This window comes from Dromiciops gliroides, chromosome 3 (genome assembly GCF_019393635.1).
Source record: "Dromiciops gliroides isolate mDroGli1 chromosome 3, mDroGli1.pri, whole genome shotgun sequence".
Taxonomy (NCBI): Eukaryota; Metazoa; Chordata; class Mammalia; order Microbiotheria; family Microbiotheriidae; genus Dromiciops; species Dromiciops gliroides.
This window is the reverse complement of record NC_057863.1, coordinates 667,507,882-667,525,244: the sequence shown is the minus strand read 5'-3', so window position 1 is coordinate 667,525,244 and position 17,363 is coordinate 667,507,882. Positions and strand designations below refer to the sequence as shown.

Genomic DNA, 17,363 nt, shown 5'->3' with positions numbered 1-17,363 from the left:
CTGCAGGAGGATGGGGGAAGGGCATGAGGGCACAGGGAAGGAATTAGAGAGGGGGGCAAGTCCCCTTCCTGTTCAGACCAAGTTCACTTCCAAGCCTGACCCTCTCTGCTGCCCTCTTGTTCTGGTTAGAGTCTCTCTCCAGTGGGCAGGACCTTTGTAAGTGCTCAGAGACTTCAAGTTCTGTAATTCCAGGTAGACCAGTGTCCTCCCTAGGAAGAAAAGGCAAAGACAATGTCTCCCTCACTCTGAGATCCTTCTCCCTCCCCAGGTCAGCTTGCAGACAATTAAAGCCTATTCCAAGGAGAGAGCCTGGAGCCAGAGAGAATGACCCCGGGGACCCAGAGACCCCCATCCCAGGTGAGTGCAGCCCATCCACAGAGCTGACCAGCATCAGCAAAGGTGGAATCCAGCAGAGCCCAGGAAGCTTTATCCTGTTAGACACAGGTTGTCCTGTGCCGTGCTGTCAGCAGAGCAGACATGGTCCTCCTGGATCTGCTCATTTCCTGCTCCCTCAGAACATCCCAGTCTTCCCTGGTCTCTCTGAATCATCCCTCTCTTTTGTTGTTCTGAGGTCAAGTCAATGAGCATTTAGACAGTGGCTCCTGTGCTAAACACTGTGCCAACTACTGGGGATGCAAAGGAAGGTTTAACCAGTAACAGGCCCTGCCCTCAAGGGGCTCACTGTCTAGATGGGAGATAACATGGCAACAGCTAAGTCCACAGGATGTCTCTGCAGTGTAGATGGGAGGTACCCTCAGAGGGGAGGCCCCAGCATTGTCATTGACCAGGAAAAGCTTCTTTTCAGAAGGTGTGTTTTTTGCTGAGATGGGAAAGAAGCCAGTTTTGGGGACTTGTGACCCAGATCTGTGGACTAGGTCACCCAAAGAAGTACAGGCTCATCACAACTCTTGTCTTACCATAGAAAATCATTCATTTCTTTTTATCTAAGTCCAATTTTTTTCCAACTTTTTAAAAACTTTTTAATTTAGAATTTTTTCCAAATGTGAGAAAATAATGGAGTTCTGGGGACAGAGAGAGCCTTGCCTTACCTTTCTTAAGGTCAGCCTGAGTCTGGAGAATTTCAAAGGAAATGTAGATTGACCTTGCTTAACTCACTTAAAACCACACCTACCTGAAAGCCTTGTCCCTCACAGGGTCCATCCTCTGAACTCTGACCTCTGCATGTTCTGCTCACGGACCACCCTCAAGGCCAGTAAACCAATAGATTTGAAGGATGTTAGCCAATTAGCTTTAGCAGTGTAGAAGGACCACCTCTCCTGTGGACCAGTAGGAAGTTTTATGCCCTCTCACATGCTCTTTGCAGGGAACTCAGAGGAGGTGGCCACCCTGAGCTCTATCTCCTTTCTGAACTTTCTGAGACATGTTCTCTCTTAGCTAAAATTGAATATGCTTTAATTAATGCTTAATGACCAAAACTGGTGATAAAGCCTCTAACTTATAAGTAGCAATATATTAGAAACCCCAGCTAAGTTCCCTGAAACTTGGGATAAAGAAAGGTACCCCAATATAATTTCAAAGACACACAAATTACATGTAAAAACAAATTTTAACATCAATTTTTTTGTTTGTTTTTAAAATTTTTTTAACATCAATTTTTCAACTTTGTGTCCCAAATTCTCTTCCTCCCTTTCTCCCCAACCCCCTTAAGAACTCAAGCAACTCAATATCCATGTGTAGCCATGCAAAACATTTCCATTTTAGTAAAGTTGTGAAAGAAAACAGACAAAAAAATCTTTAGAAAAAGGAACTAACAAAAAGATTATGCTTCAATCTGTATTCGGATACCCTCAGTTCTTTCTCTGGAGATGGATTGCATTTTTCATAAGTTCTTCAGAGTTGTCTTGTATCATTGTATTGCTGAAAATAACTGTCATTCACAGCAGATCGTCTTACAATATTGCTGTTATTTTGTATACAGTACATTTCACTTTTCATCAGCTCATGTAAGCCTTTCCAGGTTTATCTTATAGCATTCTGCTCATCATTTCTTGCTGTTTTGTTTTTTTTGTAGGGTAATGGGGGTTAATTGACTTGCCCAGGTTCACACAGCTAGTAAGTGTCAAGTGTCTGAGGTCAGATTTGAATTCAGGTCCTCCTGAATCCAAGGCCGGTGCTTTATCCATTGCGTCACCTAGGTGCCCCCTGCTTATCATTTCTTATAGCACAATAGTGTTCCATCATAATCTCAACCAACAATTTGTTCAGCCATTCCCCAATTGATGGGCATCTCCCCAATTTCAAATTCAACTTTTTTTAATCTCTTTTTGGATACCAACCTAATAGTGGTATTACTAGGTCATATCGTATTGTGAGAATCAGGATGCCAACCCCTCCTGAGAAAGACATTGTGAGAACCAGGGTGATGCCCCCCTGAAAAGAAAGCATGTGACTAGCATCTGGAAGCTGCCTGGTGTCTGGAAGTTATGGCTATACCTAGACTGCCTGTAAGTCATGTCAATCAATGGACCAGCCAATTAGCTTGGAGATGTATGTGGGGACTGCCCCTCTTCTGGTCCCATAGGAAGCTTACACTGGAACCGACTGAGGATCACACTTTTTGTTTGGAAACACGTGTGTGGCAGCAGGGGCAGGCAGAATAGATAGATCTCCTAACTTTCAGAACTTCATGTGTTTCTTTTGGAAGCGTGGATAGCTAGGTGAAGGCAGCTCTCTCTCTCTCTTTGCTTTAATAAATACTTTAATAAATAATTAAAAGCCTATATTGTTGCCAAATTTATCAGTAAACTTAGCTAGTTCTCCCCCCCCCCCACACTGTGGGGGCAGATAAGGCGACCACACATTAGATTTTAAACATCACAGTCTGCATGATTATATAGCCCTTTGGCCATTGTTCCAGATTTCAACTTTACTAAGAATGTATTTATGTCTTATTTTCCTATATCCCCTACAACATTTGTCATTTTCCTCTGTTGTCCTATTATCCAATGAAATAGGTATGAGGTAGTTCCCAGAATTGTTTTGACTTGAGTCTCTCCAATCAATAGTGAGTTAGAGAATTTTTTTTTCATATGGCTATAGGGAGCTTTGATTATTTCATCTGAAAACGTTATGTCTTTTGATCTTGCCTCAATTGGAGAATAGCTTTTATTTTAACAAATTTGACTCAGTTCTCTATGTGTTTGAGAACTGAGACCTATCAAACTTCCTTCAAATTTTTTTCAGTTACTATTGCTAACTGTATTTCCCTCCATCCCATTCCCTCCCCATGACATTTACTCTATTTTCTGTCTTCTTTCACCCCCCCCCCCTTTTCCCTTTCCTCTCCTGCTTTCCTGCAGGGTAAGATAGATTTCTATACCCTATTGAGTGTGTAGGTTATTCCCTATTAGAGACAATACCTCCCCCATAAACTTTTTCTTGCTTCTTTTATGTGAAATACTTTAGCCCATTCCACCTCTCCCTTTCCTTTTTTCCTAGTTATTTCCTCTCTCACCCCTTAATTTTATTTTTTAAAAGATATCATCCCTTCATATTCAACTCACACCTTTGCCCTCTGTCTAAATAAACTTCATTCAGCTACCATAATAATGAGAAATTTCTTATGAGGTACAAGTATCATCCTCCCATGTAGGAATGTAAACAGTTTAACTGTTTAATATCCCTTATGATTTCTTTTTCCTGTTTACCTTTTTATGTTTCTCTACAGTCTTGTTTTTGAAAGTCAAATTTTTTATTCAGCTCAGGTTTTTTGATCAAGAATGCCTGAATGTCCTCCCTTTAATTGAATTCCCATTTCCCCCCCCCCCCCCCCCCGATGGATTATACTTAGTTTTGCTGGGTCTGTGATTCTTAGTTGTAATCCCAGTTCCTTTGCCCTCTGGAATATCCTATTCCAGGCATTTGGATCCTTTAATGTAGAAGCCGCTAGATCTTGTGTTTTCCTGACTGTGGCTCCACAGTACTTGAATCATTTCTTTCTGGCTGCTTGCAATATTTTCCCCTTGACCTAGGAGCTTTGGAATTTGGCTACAATATTCCTAGAAGTTTTCATTTTGGGATCTCTTTCAGGAGGTGATTGGTGGATTTTTTAAATTTCTATTTTATCTTCTTTTTTGTTTGTTTGTTTTTTTTGTTTTTTGTTTTTTTGCAGGGCAATGGGGGTTAAGTGACTTGCCCAGGGTCACACAGCTAGTAAGTGTCAAGTGTCTGAGGCCGGATTTGAACTCAGGTACTCCTGAATCCAGGGCCAGTGCTTTATTTATTTATTTATTTATTTTTTAGTGAGGCAATTGGGGTTAAGTGACTTGCCCAGGGTCACACAGCTAGTAAGTATTAAGTGTCTGAGGCTGGATTTGACCTCAGGTTCTCCTGAATCCAGGGCCGGTGCTTTATCCACTGAACCATCTAGCTGCCCCCAGGGCCAGTGCTTTATCTGCTGTGCCACCTAGCTGCCCCCAAAGCGTTCTGCATCTTTTTTTTTTTTTGTGGGTCAATGGGGTCACACAGCCAGTAAGTGTCTGAGGCCAAATTTGAACTCAGGAACTCCTGAATCCAGGGCCGGTTCTTTATTCACTGTGCCACCTAGCCGCCCCTCTGTTTTATCTTCTGCTTTTAGAATATCAGGGCAATTTCCCCTGACTGTTTCTTGGAAGATGATGTCTAAGCTCTTGTTTTGAGTATGGTTTTCAGATAGTCCAATAATTTTCTAATTATCTCTCCTGGATCTATTTTCCAGGTCACTTGTTTTTTCCAAGGAGGTATTTCACATTGCCTCTTAATTTTTTTTCATTCTTTTCATTTTGCTTTATTGTTCCCTGATTTTTCATAAAGTCAGTAGCTCCCATTTGCTCAATCCTAATTTTTAAGGGACTAATTTCTCTTCAGAGAGCTTTTGTAACTCTTTTCCCATTTGACTAGTTTGGCTTTTCAAACCATTGACTTTTTCATGATTTTCTCGCATCACTTTCATTTCTCTTTCCATTTTTTCCTTTACCTCTCTTTTTTTATTTTCAAAGTCCTTTTGAGTGCTTTATGTCCTGAGACAAATTCATATTTTTCTTGGAAGCTTTGGATGTAGGAGCTTTGACTTTGTTTTCATCTTCTGTGGATATATTTTGATCTTCCTTGTCACCATGGAAACTTCCTAGGGTCATCCTTTTTTTTAATTTTGTGGTATTTAAAATTATATGTGGTCACTTTATTTCTGTCTTAAGTTTAGGGAAAATTAGCTGGGGTTTCTAATATGTTGCTCCTTATAAATTAGAAGCTTTAGCACCAGTTTGGGGCACTAAGGATTTATGAAAGCATACCAAATATTATTCAAGAGAGAACACTTGGCTGAGAAAGTTAAGAAGGCCTATTTACCCTAGAGGAGAGACAGAGCTCAGCCTGGCTTCCTTCTTCCTCCAAGTCCTCCACCATGAGCACATCTGAGAGCTTCACTACCTACCTCCCACTCTGAAGGAGAGCCGGCCCTTCCATCCAACTCCAAGCTAATTGACTAGCATCCTTCATATTGATTGATTTACTGGACTTGAGGGTTTTCCATGAGCAGAAATTGCTGAGGTCAGAGTTCAGAGAACACACCCTCTGAGGGCAAGGCTTTCAGGTAGTTGTGGTTTTAATTGACCTAACTTTAAGTGAGTTAATCAGCAAAGTCAATCCAAACAATTGTGCTTTTTATCATAAAAGTATTTTTTATTTTCTAGTTACATGTAGACTCAGTTTTCAACATTTGTTTTTATAAGATTTCTAGTCTCAAATTTTTCTCCCTCTCTCTCCTCCCTCTTCCCTCCCCAAGACAATAAGCAATCTGATATAGGTTACATATGCAAATCACATTAAACATATTTCTACATTATTCATGCCATGAAAGAAGAATTAGAGCAAAAGAGAAAAACCTAAAAAATGAAAACCAAAAAAAAAAAAATAGAAATAGCATGGTTCAATCTGCATCTAGATGCTACAGTTCTTTTTTTTTTTTTTCTGGATTTGGAGAGCCTTTTCCATCATGAGTTCTTTGGAACTATCTTGGACCATTGTACTGCTGAGAAGAGTCAAGTCTATCACAGTTGATGAACATATAATGTTGTTCATACTGTGTACAATGTTCTCCTGGTTCTGCTCATCTCACTCAGCTTCAGTTCATGTAAGTTGATTTAAGAAAAAGAATTATTTTTCCAAAAATTTTTATAACAGCTCTTTTTGTGGTGGCTAAGAAAATCAAACGGATGCCCATCAACTGGGGAATGCCTGAGCAGGCTGTGGTAGAGGATTGTAATTTAATATTATTGTACTTTAAGATATTACAAGTGATAATTCCAGTACTATACAAATTCTTTGGAAAAATAGTTAAAGAAGGAGTTCTATGAAATTCCTTTTATGACACAAATATGGTGTTGATACCAAAAGCAGGCATAACCAAAACAGAGAAAGAAAATTACAGACCAATTTCTTTAATGAATATCAATGCAAAAATCTTAAATAAAATATTAGCAAGGAGATTACAGCAAGTGATCACCAGGATAATGCACTATGACCAGGGGGGATTTATACCAGGAATGCAGGGCTAGTTCAACATTAGGAAAACTATTAACATAATCAACCACATCAATAAGAAAACTAACCAAAATCATATGATTATCTCAATAGATGCAGAGAAAGTGTTTGACAAAATACAGCACTCATTCCTATTAAAAATACTAAAGAGCATAGGAATATGTGGAGCTTTCCATAATGATAAGCAGTATCTACCTAAAACCATCAGCAAACATTATATGTGATGGGGATAAGTTAGAGGCCTTCCCAGTAAGATCAGGGGTGAAACAGGGATGTCCATTATCACCGCTATTATTTGGTATTGTACTAGAAATGTTAGCAATAAGAGAAGAAAAAGGAATGAAAAGAACTAGAATAAACAAGGAGGAAACAAACTATCACTTTTTGCACATGATATGATGGTATACTTAGAGAATCCTAGAGAATCAACTAAAAACTACTTGAAACAATTAACAACTTGAGCAAAATTGCAGGATATAAAAGAAATCCACATAAATCACCAGCATTTCTATACAAGACCAACAAAGTCCAGCAGCAAATGATAGAAGGAGAAATTCCATTTAAAGTACCGGTAGACAATATAAAATACTTGGGAGTCTACTTGCCAAGACAAACCCAGGAACTCTATGAACACAATTACATAACACTTTTCACAAAAATAAAATCAGATCTAAATAATTGGAAAGATATCAATTGCTCATGGATAGGCCAAGCTAATATAATAAAAATGACAATTCTACCTAAATCAATTCACTTATTCAGTGCCATACCAATCAAAGTACCAAAAACTTATTTTATAGGGCTAGAAAAAATAATAACAAAATTCATCTGGAAAAAGCAAAGGTCAAGAATATGAAGGTAACCAATTGAAAAAAATGCACAGGAAGGTGGGTTAGCTATACCAAATCTGAAGCTCTACTATAAAGTGGCAGTCATCACAACTATTTGGTATTGGCTAATAAATAGAGTGGAAGATCAATGGAATAGGTTAGGCACGGGAGACACAGTAGTAAATGACTTAAATAATGTACTGTTTGATAAACCCAAAGACTCCAGCTTCTGGGATAGGAAATCAGTATTTGACAAAAACTGCCAGGAAAACTGGAAGATAGTATGGCAGAAATTAGGCATAGACCAACATCTTACACCTTATGCTAAAATAAGGTCAAAATGGGTAGATGATTTAGACATAAGAGGTGATACCGTAGGTAAATTAGGAGAAGAAGGAATAGTTTACCTTTCAGATCTTTGGAAAGGAGAACAGTTTATGACCAAACAAGAGATAGCGAATATTATGAAATGCAAAATGGATGATTATGATTACATTAAATTAAAAAGTTTTTGTACAAACAGAGAAGCAATGCATCCAAAATTAGAAGGGAGTCAGAAAGCTGGGAAACAATTTTTATAGCTAGTGTTTCTGATAAAGGCCTCATTTCTAAAATGTATAGGGAACTAAATCAAATTTATAAGAATCCAAGTCATCCCCCAATTGAGAAATGGTCAGAGGATATGAACAGGCAATTTTCTGATGAAGAAATCAAAGCTCTCTATTGTCATATGAAAAAATGCTCTAAATCACTATTGATTAGAGAAATTTAAATTAAGACAAATCTTATTTTTAAAGTAATAAACATTTATAGTTTGGGGTTCCAATTTTTATCCTTCCTGCCCTCCCTCCCCTCCCTGAGGTGATAAGCAATCAGATATCAGTTATACATGTACAATTATGTAAAAGATTACCATATTAGTAATTTTATATAAGAAAAAAATGAAAGTGAAAAATAGCATGTTTCAGTCTGTGTTCCATCAATATCAGTTCTTTCTTTGGAGGTATGGCCAACACCCATACAAAAAAATAGAAGTCCAAGTGTAGTATAAAAAAAAAGGTAAGATGGTATGTTTCATCAGTAGTTCTTTGGGATTGTCTTGGATCATTGTATTGTTGAGAATAGTTAAGTCTTTCATAGTTCTTCATCAAACAGTATTGCTGTCTCTGTGCACAATGTTCTCTTGCTTCTGCTCACTTCACTATACTTCAATTTATAAAAGTCTTTCCAGGCCTTTCTGAAATCATCTTGCTTATCATTTCTTATAGCACAACAATATTCCATCACCATCATATAGCACAACTTGTTTAGCCATTCCCTGATTGATGGGCATTCCTTTGATTTCCAATTCTTAGCCACCACAAAAAGAGCTGCTATAAGTATTTTTGTACAAATAGGTTTTTTCTCCTTTTGGGGATGTCTTTGGGATATAAACCTAGCAGTGTTATTGCTAAATCAAAGGGTATGCACAGTTCTATAGCCCTTTGAGCATTAGTTCCAAATTGCTCTCCAGAATGGTTGGATCTTTTCACAACTCCACCAACAGTGGATTAGCATCCACACCTATCCATGGTAAATATAACAAAAACAGAAAATATTGGAAGTTGGAGGGGATGTGGGAAAGCTGGAATTTCTATCTTTTGTTGCTGGACTTTGATGGTAATATGTAGAAATGCTGATGATTTATGTGGGTTTATTTTGTATCCTGCAACTTTGCTAAAGTTAATAATATCAAATAGCCTGTGACCCTGGGCAAATCACTTAACCCCAAATTGCCTCACCAAAAAAACCCCCACAAACCACCAAAATAATATCAAATAGCTTTTTAGTTGATTCTCTAAGGTTTTCTAAGTCTAACATCATATCATCTGCAAAGAGTGATAGTTTTTCTTCCTCAATACCTATTCTATTTCCTTTAATTTTTTTCTTCTCTTAATACTATAGCTAACATTTCTAGTATAATATGAAATAATAGAGATGATAATGGGCATTCTTGCTTTACCCCTGATTATGTTGGGAAGGCTTCTAGGTTATCCCCGTTACAGATAATGTTTGCTGATGGTTTTAGATAAATAGTATTTATCATTTTAAGGTAAGATTCTTTTATTCCTATGCTCTCTAGTATTTGTTTTTTTTGTGTGTGTGTGGGCAATGGGGGTTAAGTGACTTGCCCAGGGTCACACAGCTAATAAGTGTCGAGCGTCTGAGGCTGGCTTTGAACTCAGGTCCTCCTGAATCCAGGGCCAGTGCTTTATCCACTGCACCACCTAGCTGCCCCTCTAGTGTTTTTAATAGGAATGGGTGCAAATATTTTGTCAAAGGCCTTTTCTGCATCTTTTGAAATAATCATATGATTTCTGTTGGTTTTGGTATTGCTACGGTCAATTATGCTGATAGTTTTCCTAATATTAAACCATCCGTGCATTTCTGGTATAAACCCCACCTGGTCATAATGTATGATCCTTATGATGTATTGCTGTAATCTTTTTGTTAATATTTTGTTTAAAATTTTTGCATCAATATTAATTAGTGAGATTGGTCTATCATTTTCTTTCTCTGTTTCAGCTCTTCCTGGTTTGGGCATCAGCACATTTTTCTCCTAAACTAAATTTGGTAGGACTCCACTTATTTTCTCAAAAAATATATGTAGGGGGCAGCTAGATGGTGCAGTGGATAGAGCACCGGCCCTGGAGTCAGGAGTACCTGAGTTCAAATCCGGCCTCAGACACTTAACACTTACTAGCTGTGTGACCCTGGGCAAGTCACTTAACCCCAATTGCCTCACTAAATATATATATATATATATATATATATATATATATATACATATATATATGTGGTATTGGGATGAATTGTTCTTTAAATATTTGGTAGAATTCACTTTTTAATCCATCTGGTCCTGGGGATTTTTTCTTAGAAAGGATGCTGATGGGGAATGGCTGGACAAGTTGTGGTATATGAATACAATGGAATACTATTGTGCTGTAAGAAATGATGAGCAGGAAGAGTTCAGAGAAACCTGGAGGGTCTTACGTGAGCTGATGATGAGTGAGATGAGCAGAACCAGAAGAACATTGTACACAGTATCATCAACATTGAGTGTTGACCTACTGTGATGGACTATATTCTTCTCACCAATGCAATGGTACAGAAGAGTTCCAGGGAACTCATGATAGAAGAGGATCTCCAAATCCAAAAAAAAAAAAAAGAAAGAAAGAACTGTGGAGTATAGATGCTGATTGAACAATATTATTTCTTTTGTTTTGGGTGCTGTTGTTTTTTTTTCTATTTTGAGGTTTTGCATCACTGCTCTGATTTTTTCTCTTGTAACAGGATTAATGCAGAAATAGGATTAATGTTATTATGTGTATATATATGTGTGTGTATATATCTATATCTATATCTATATCTATATCTATATCTATATCTATATCTATATCTATATCTATATCTATAGAGATATATAGACATAACCTATATCAGATTGCCTGCTGTCTAGGGGAGGGGGGAGGGAGGGGAGGGAGGGAGAAAAATCTGAAATTGTAAAGCTCGTATAAACAAAAGTTGAGAACTATCTTTACATGTAACGGAAAAAATAAAATACCTTATACATTAAAAATAAAAAAAAAAAGACAACAGCTACAGGGAGGCAGCTGGTGATATAGTAGATAGAACACTGGGCCTGGAGTCAAGAAGACCTGAATTCAAATCTGGCCTCGGATGCTTATTAGCTATGTCACTCTGGACAAGTCGCTTAGTCTGCCTTTTTGCCTCGGTTTCGTCAACTGTATAATGGAGATTATAATAATTCCTACCTTGCAGGGTTATTGTGAGGATCAAATTAAGACAATATTTTTAAAAGCACTTAGCATGGCAGCTGACCCATAGGAGCTTAATAAATGCTTGTTGCTTAAAAAAAAAAAGAAAGGATGCTGATGGCTTGTTCAATTTCTTTTTCTAAAATTGGGTTATTTAAATAATTTATTTCTTCTGTTAACGTGGGTAATTTATATTTTTGTAGATATTCATCCATTTCATTTTGATTTTCAAGTTTCTTGGCATATCACTGGGCAAAACAGTTCCTAATACTTAATTACCAATCATGTAAAATAAAAAGAGATGTATTAGGATAGAGGAATATGTGACTGGGAAACAGAATCACTATGGAAAAACCGTCTCCCTGGAAAGAAAAGATCTGGACTTTTATATGTTTACAAAGAAAAGGTGTATGCATAGCAGCTGGGAGGGAAACAACATTAATCCTATTTCTGCATTAATCCTGTTACAAGAGAAAAAATCAGAGCAGTGATGCAAAACCTCAAAATAGAAATGGGATTGTTTTTATTAACTATTTCCTCTGTAACATTCAACTTCTCCTTCAAAAATTTAGATGCTATACCATTTGGTGCATATATTTTAAGTATTGATATGACTTCATGTCTATGGTACCATTCAGCAAGATATAATTTCCTTCTTTACCTCTTTAACTAGATCTATTTTTGCTTTCCTTTGTCTGAAATCATCATTTCTACCCCTGCTTTCTTTGCTTCAGTTGAAGCATTATAGATTCTGTTCTAGTCCCTTACATATACCCCTGTGTGTATCTCTCTGCTTTAAATGTATTTCTTGTAAACAACATATTTTAGGATTTGGGTTTTTAATCCATTCTGTTATCTGCTTCCATTTAATGGGTGAGTTCATCTCATTCACATTTATAGTTATGATGACTAACTCTTTATTTCATTAAATATCAATTTTTCCCCTGAAAGAATATATTCAATTTTTTCAGATAGGTGATTTTTGATTGTAAACCTAACTCCTTTGTCTTCTGGTATATTATCTTAGAAGCCCAGGGATTCTTTAATGTGGAAGCTGCTAAATCCTGTGTAAATTCTGCGGGTAGCTCCACAGTATTTGAGTTGTTCCTTTTTAGGGGCTTGCCATGCTTTTTCTTTCATCTGTGAGCTTTGAAATTTGGCTATAGTGTTCCTGGGAGTTTTCATTTGGGGATCTCTATCAGGTGGTGATTAGTGGATTCTTTCAATTTTCATTTTGCCCTGTGGTTCTAATATTTCAGGATAGTTTTCTTTGATAATTTCTGGAAAGATATTTTCCAGACTTTTTTTTTTTTGGTCATGGCTTTCAGGTAGTGCCATAATTCTTATATTATGTCTTCTGGATCTATTTTCTAGGTCAGCTGTTTTTCCAATGGGAAATTTCATTTTTTCTTCTATTTTGTTTTTACTTTTTAAATTTTGTTTTATTGTGTCTTGGTGTCCTGTAGAGTCATTCATTTCCATTTGTTCAATTCTAATTTTTAAAGAATTGTTTTCTTCAGTGACAGTTTATACTTTCTTTTCCATTTGGATAAGTCTGTTTTTTTTTATGAGATATTTTATTTTTTCCGTTACATGTAAAGATAGTTCTCAACTTTTGTTTATACATGCTTTACAATTTCAGATTTTTCTCCCTCCCTCCCCTCCCTCCCCCCCTCCCCTAGACAGCAGGCAATCTGATATAGGTTATATCTATATATCTCTATACATATACATATAGATATATATATATATACACACACATATATATATATACACATAATAACATTAATCCTATTTCTGCATTAATCTTGTTACAAGAGAAAGAATCAGAGCAGTGATGCAAAACCTCAAAATAGAAAAAAAAAACAACAGCACCCAAAACAAAAGAAATAATATGGTTCAATCAGCATCTATACTCCACAGTTCTTTTTTTCTTTTTTTTTTCTTGGATTTGGAGATCCTCTTCTATCATGAGTTCCCTGGAACTCTTCTGTGCCATTGCATTGGTGAGAAGAATATAGTCCATCACAGTAGGTCAACACTCAATGTTGATGATACTGTGTACAATGTTCTTCTGGTTCTGCTCATCTCACTCATCATCAGCTCACGTAAGACCCTCCAGGTTTCTCTGAACTCTTCCTGCTCATCATTTCTTACAGCACAATAGTATTCCATTGTATTCATATACCACAACTTGTCCAGCCATTCCCCAATTGATGGGCACCCCCTCAACTTCCAATTCCTTGCTACCACGTAAAGAGCAGCTATAAATATTTTTGTACATGTGGGTCCCTTTCCCCCTTCCATGATTTCTTTGGGCAAAAGACCTAAAAGTGGGATTGCTGGGTCAAAGGGTATGCACAGCTTTATCGCCCTTTGGGCATAATTCCAAATTGCTCTCCAGAATGGTTGGATCAGCTCACAGCTCCACCAACAATGCATTAGTGTTCCAATTTTCCCACAGCCTCTCCAACATTTATTATCTTCCTTTTTTGTCATTTTAGCCAATCTGATAGGTGTCAGGTGGTACCTCAGAGTTGTTTTAATTTGCATCTCTCTAATCATTAGAGATTTAGAGCATTTTTTCATATGGGAATAGATAGCTTTGGTTTCTTCATCAGAAAACTGCCTGTTCATATCCTTTGACCATTTCTCAATTGGGGAATGATGGATAAGTCTGTTTTTTTGGAGGAGTTACTTTCTTAGGTAAATTTTTGTATTTCTTTTTCATTATTCCTTTGCATTGTTTTTATTTCTTTCCCTGGTTTTTCCTTCTACTTCTCTAATTTTCTTTTTTCTTTTTTTTTAGTGAGGCAATTGGGGTTAAGTGACTTGCCCAGGGTCACGCAGCTAGTAAGTGTTAAGTATCTGAGGCCAGATTTGAACTCAGGTATTCCTGACTCCAGGGCTGGTGCTCTATCCACTACCTAGCTGCCCCTAATTTGCTTTTTAAAGTATTTTTTAAGCTCTTCCAGGAATTTGCATTTTTCTTTGAAGGTTCAGCTGTAGCTATCTTTTCCTTCTCTTTGTTAATGCTTTGATATTCCTTATCACTGTAGTAACTGCCAATAGTCAAGTTTTTTTTTTTCATTTTTTTTTGCTCATTTTTGTGTCTTGATATTTTTATTCGAGTTGGGATCTCTTCCAAAACTATCCCAAATTTTGTGCTGAGGCTCTGAGTCTTATTGGTGGTTTTCACTGGGCTTCAGGGCTTAGCTGCTTGTTTTTGCTGAGTTGCTAAAGTTAACAAAGTCTTTCTGGAGGCTGGCCCTGGAGGAGTGATCTAGTTGTGGGTCAGCCCCAGGGGTGGTGCCTTGTTGCTGGGTTACTCTGTTAGCAGAGCCTCTCTGTTAGCAGGCCTTGGAGGAGTAATTTTGTTCCCATTCTGCCCAAGTGTGTGTGTGTGTGTGTGTGTGTGTGTGTGTGTGTGTGTGTGTGTAGGTCCCGCTGCTGGATCACTATGGTAACCAGTCACTGCTAGCAGGACCCAGAAGGGTAATTTGGTTGAGTTCTGCTGAGTCCCTGGGGTTGGTTTGCCCTGGCAATAGTCTCTCTGCTGGGAGGTCACAGGGGTGGGAACTTGCTGTTTACCTGCTTGGGCAGGGCTTCCCTACTGGTCAGCAGTGGGGTCAAAGCCTCCCTGGTGGTCTGTGCTACCTTTGGGGTACCTGGTGAGGGTCTTTGCCATTGCTGCCCAGAATGCTCACCTGCCCAGGGAGCTTCTGGGTTGCAAATGGGTAGAGCCTCACTGGTGGATTGCCCCAGGCTCAGAGCCCTGCTTCAGGCCCCCTGCTGTGAGCCCAGAAGCTGCTGCTGCTGCTCCTGGACCTCACTTCCCTCCCACCCAGGTAAGACAGGCCTTTACTGCTTGGCTGGTAGGCTGCTTCCCTGCTCCTGGGATGATTCAGAGGCAGTTTTAGGTCAGTTTGGAGAGGAAGTCTGGGAGAGCCGCGGTGGGTTGCTTCCTCACTCAGCCATCTTGGCACAGGAAGTCCACCTGCCAAGGCCTTTTCAGGGCTGCTTCCCCTTTGGTCCACCCAAGGCTCACCTGGATCCAAGAAGCTGTATCATGTACAGCGGCCACATCCTAGTACAATGTTTCAGTACATGGACTGAAGCTGGTTGGGGCTAACTGGGGTGTCTCAATCCCTTTGCTGAGCTGACTGGTGGGGGTGCGTGTCTACTCCAAGCAGATGAAGACGTCCCCCTGTGGAATGGGTGGATGAGAACAATTTATCCCAGTGGCCATGAAGGCAGCTGAAGCAGGTATTTTAGGGCACTTAGATCTAGGTTAGACACTGAAGACCAAGGTATTCGCCTGGCAAGCCAAGGCTATGAACTGCATCTCACGCCATCACCAGTTACCTTGATTCTGTTCTGCCACTGGACTATGGCAACTCTGGAAGAGAGAGTGAGGCTGATAATTTTGTACAACTCTGCCTCACTTCAATGCAATGTATGCATGAATGAAAGACATCGCCCGTACCACTTTTCTCTTTTTATCTCTCTCAAAGTCCTGTGGTGACAGGCATGTGATGGAGCGGCAGATGGAGATTCACTGGGAGGTATAGTCACAACTCTGCACATAGGTGGCCTAGGCCACAGGACCATCTTCTCTCTGAAAGCAGCAGTGGCATTTGGCAGTCCTCTGGGTGTCTTAGCATTGCTGGCAAGATTCTCAAGTTCTGTTCACCTCCTGGGATGAGGAACGGGTTCGAAAACATGCCCTTAAATCCCCTGCTTACGCTACCTTGGCCTTATCCCACCCTACTGTCAAAACACACATAAAAAAAAAGTGCAAAAACTTTTGGAAAGGTGATTCCCCTCAGCATCAGTACATGGAGGGTGTGCACCCTTAGGGATGGCGGGAAATCCAGGAGACCTGAAAGATGAGCAGCTCTTGGAAGAGAATTTGGGCAGGATCCCATGCAAACAGCAGCCCTGTGTAAAACAAGGCTGGCAAATGAAGGCCAGCTTCCTGAAACCACAGCTGGACACACTTTTTTTTTTTTCTGAAGTGAAGGGGACACAGGGAATCTGGTGTAGGTTTTATAAGCAAAACTAATCTAGTCACCAAGCTCGTATGCCTACCAAAAGGAGTGAATGACAGCTATGTGACAACGTGCTTGTCTTGGAGGGAAGTGCCAAGGCTCTGGACCAAATACCTTTGGTGCCTCTCAGCTACTCAGTGAGGAAGGAGCCACATTGGTAAATGATAAGGACATGATCCTGGACACATGATCCTGGACACGTCCATAATGATCTCAACAGACTGTCATCAATCAATCATGAAGCCACTGGCCATTTCCCTCTCCAGCCAAATTTCCAACTGAAGATATTTGAAGGCCATTTGGCCCCTCTCCTATGACAAAGCATCTAGTGCTAATTTTATTTCAGCTCAGATTTACAATGTGTGTGGGGGAGGGCGCCATTGTTCATATAAATGTTGACTAAAATTTTCTGGATTACATGGCAAGAGGAGGTTATCCCTGAGGAACTCAAAGATGCCTTGATTTTCCATCTCTATAAAAGTAAAGGAAATAGACTGTTCTGTGACAGTCAGAGAAGGCTCTCTCTCCATCATTGCTGGCAAGATTCTTTCCACAGTCCTCCTAAACAGGCCAAGCCTTCACCTGGAAGATGGTCATCTACCTGAGAGCCGGTGTGGCTGCAGAAAGGGCTGAGGAATGCCGTTTGCTCCTTGACAATGCCAGGAGAAATGCCAGGGGGCAGAACAGAGGTCTGTACACAATGCTCATCACTAAGGCCTTTGATATTGTTGGTTGTGGGGCAGCTAGGTGGCACAGTGGATAAAGCACCAGCCCTGGATTCAAGAGGACCTGAGTTCAAATTTGGCCTCAGACACTTGACACTTACTAGCTGCATGACCCTGGGAAAGTCCTTTACCCTCATTGCCCACCTTCCCCCCCAAAAAAAAACTTAATTAAAAGAAGAGAAAGATTTTTGGGGCAGCTAGATGGCACAGTGGATAGAGCACTGGCCCTGGAGTCAGGAGTACCTGAGTTCAAATCCGGCCTCAGACACTTAACACTTATTAGCTGTGTGACCCTGGGCAAGTCACTTAACCCCAATTGCCTCACTTAAAAAAAAAAAGATATTGTCAGTTGTGAGGAGTTATGGAAAATTATGTCAAAATTTGGATGCCTGGAGAACT

General features: G+C 39.2%; 2 protein-coding genes across 2 annotated transcripts in view; one reads left to right on the top strand and one right to left on the bottom strand.

Annotated features, from left to right (window-relative positions):
* The window catches only part of LOC122749581 (zinc finger protein 420-like), a 410,887-nt gene that overhangs the window by 145,093 nt on the left and 248,431 nt on the right, over window positions 1-17,363 (bottom strand). The gene's annotated exons all lie outside the window — the stretch shown is intronic.
* Window positions 1-17,363, top strand: part of LOC122746245 (zinc finger protein 420-like) — a 136,634-nt gene that overhangs the window by 16,723 nt on the left and 102,548 nt on the right. The window contains exons 4-6 of the mRNA XM_043991712.1: window positions 269-462; window positions 15,037-15,278; window positions 15,703-15,753. Coding sequence (XP_043847647.1) covers window positions 269-462; window positions 15,037-15,278; window positions 15,703-15,753 — 487 coding nt within the window. The remainder of the gene's footprint in view (window positions 1-268; window positions 463-15,036; window positions 15,279-15,702; window positions 15,754-17,363) is intronic.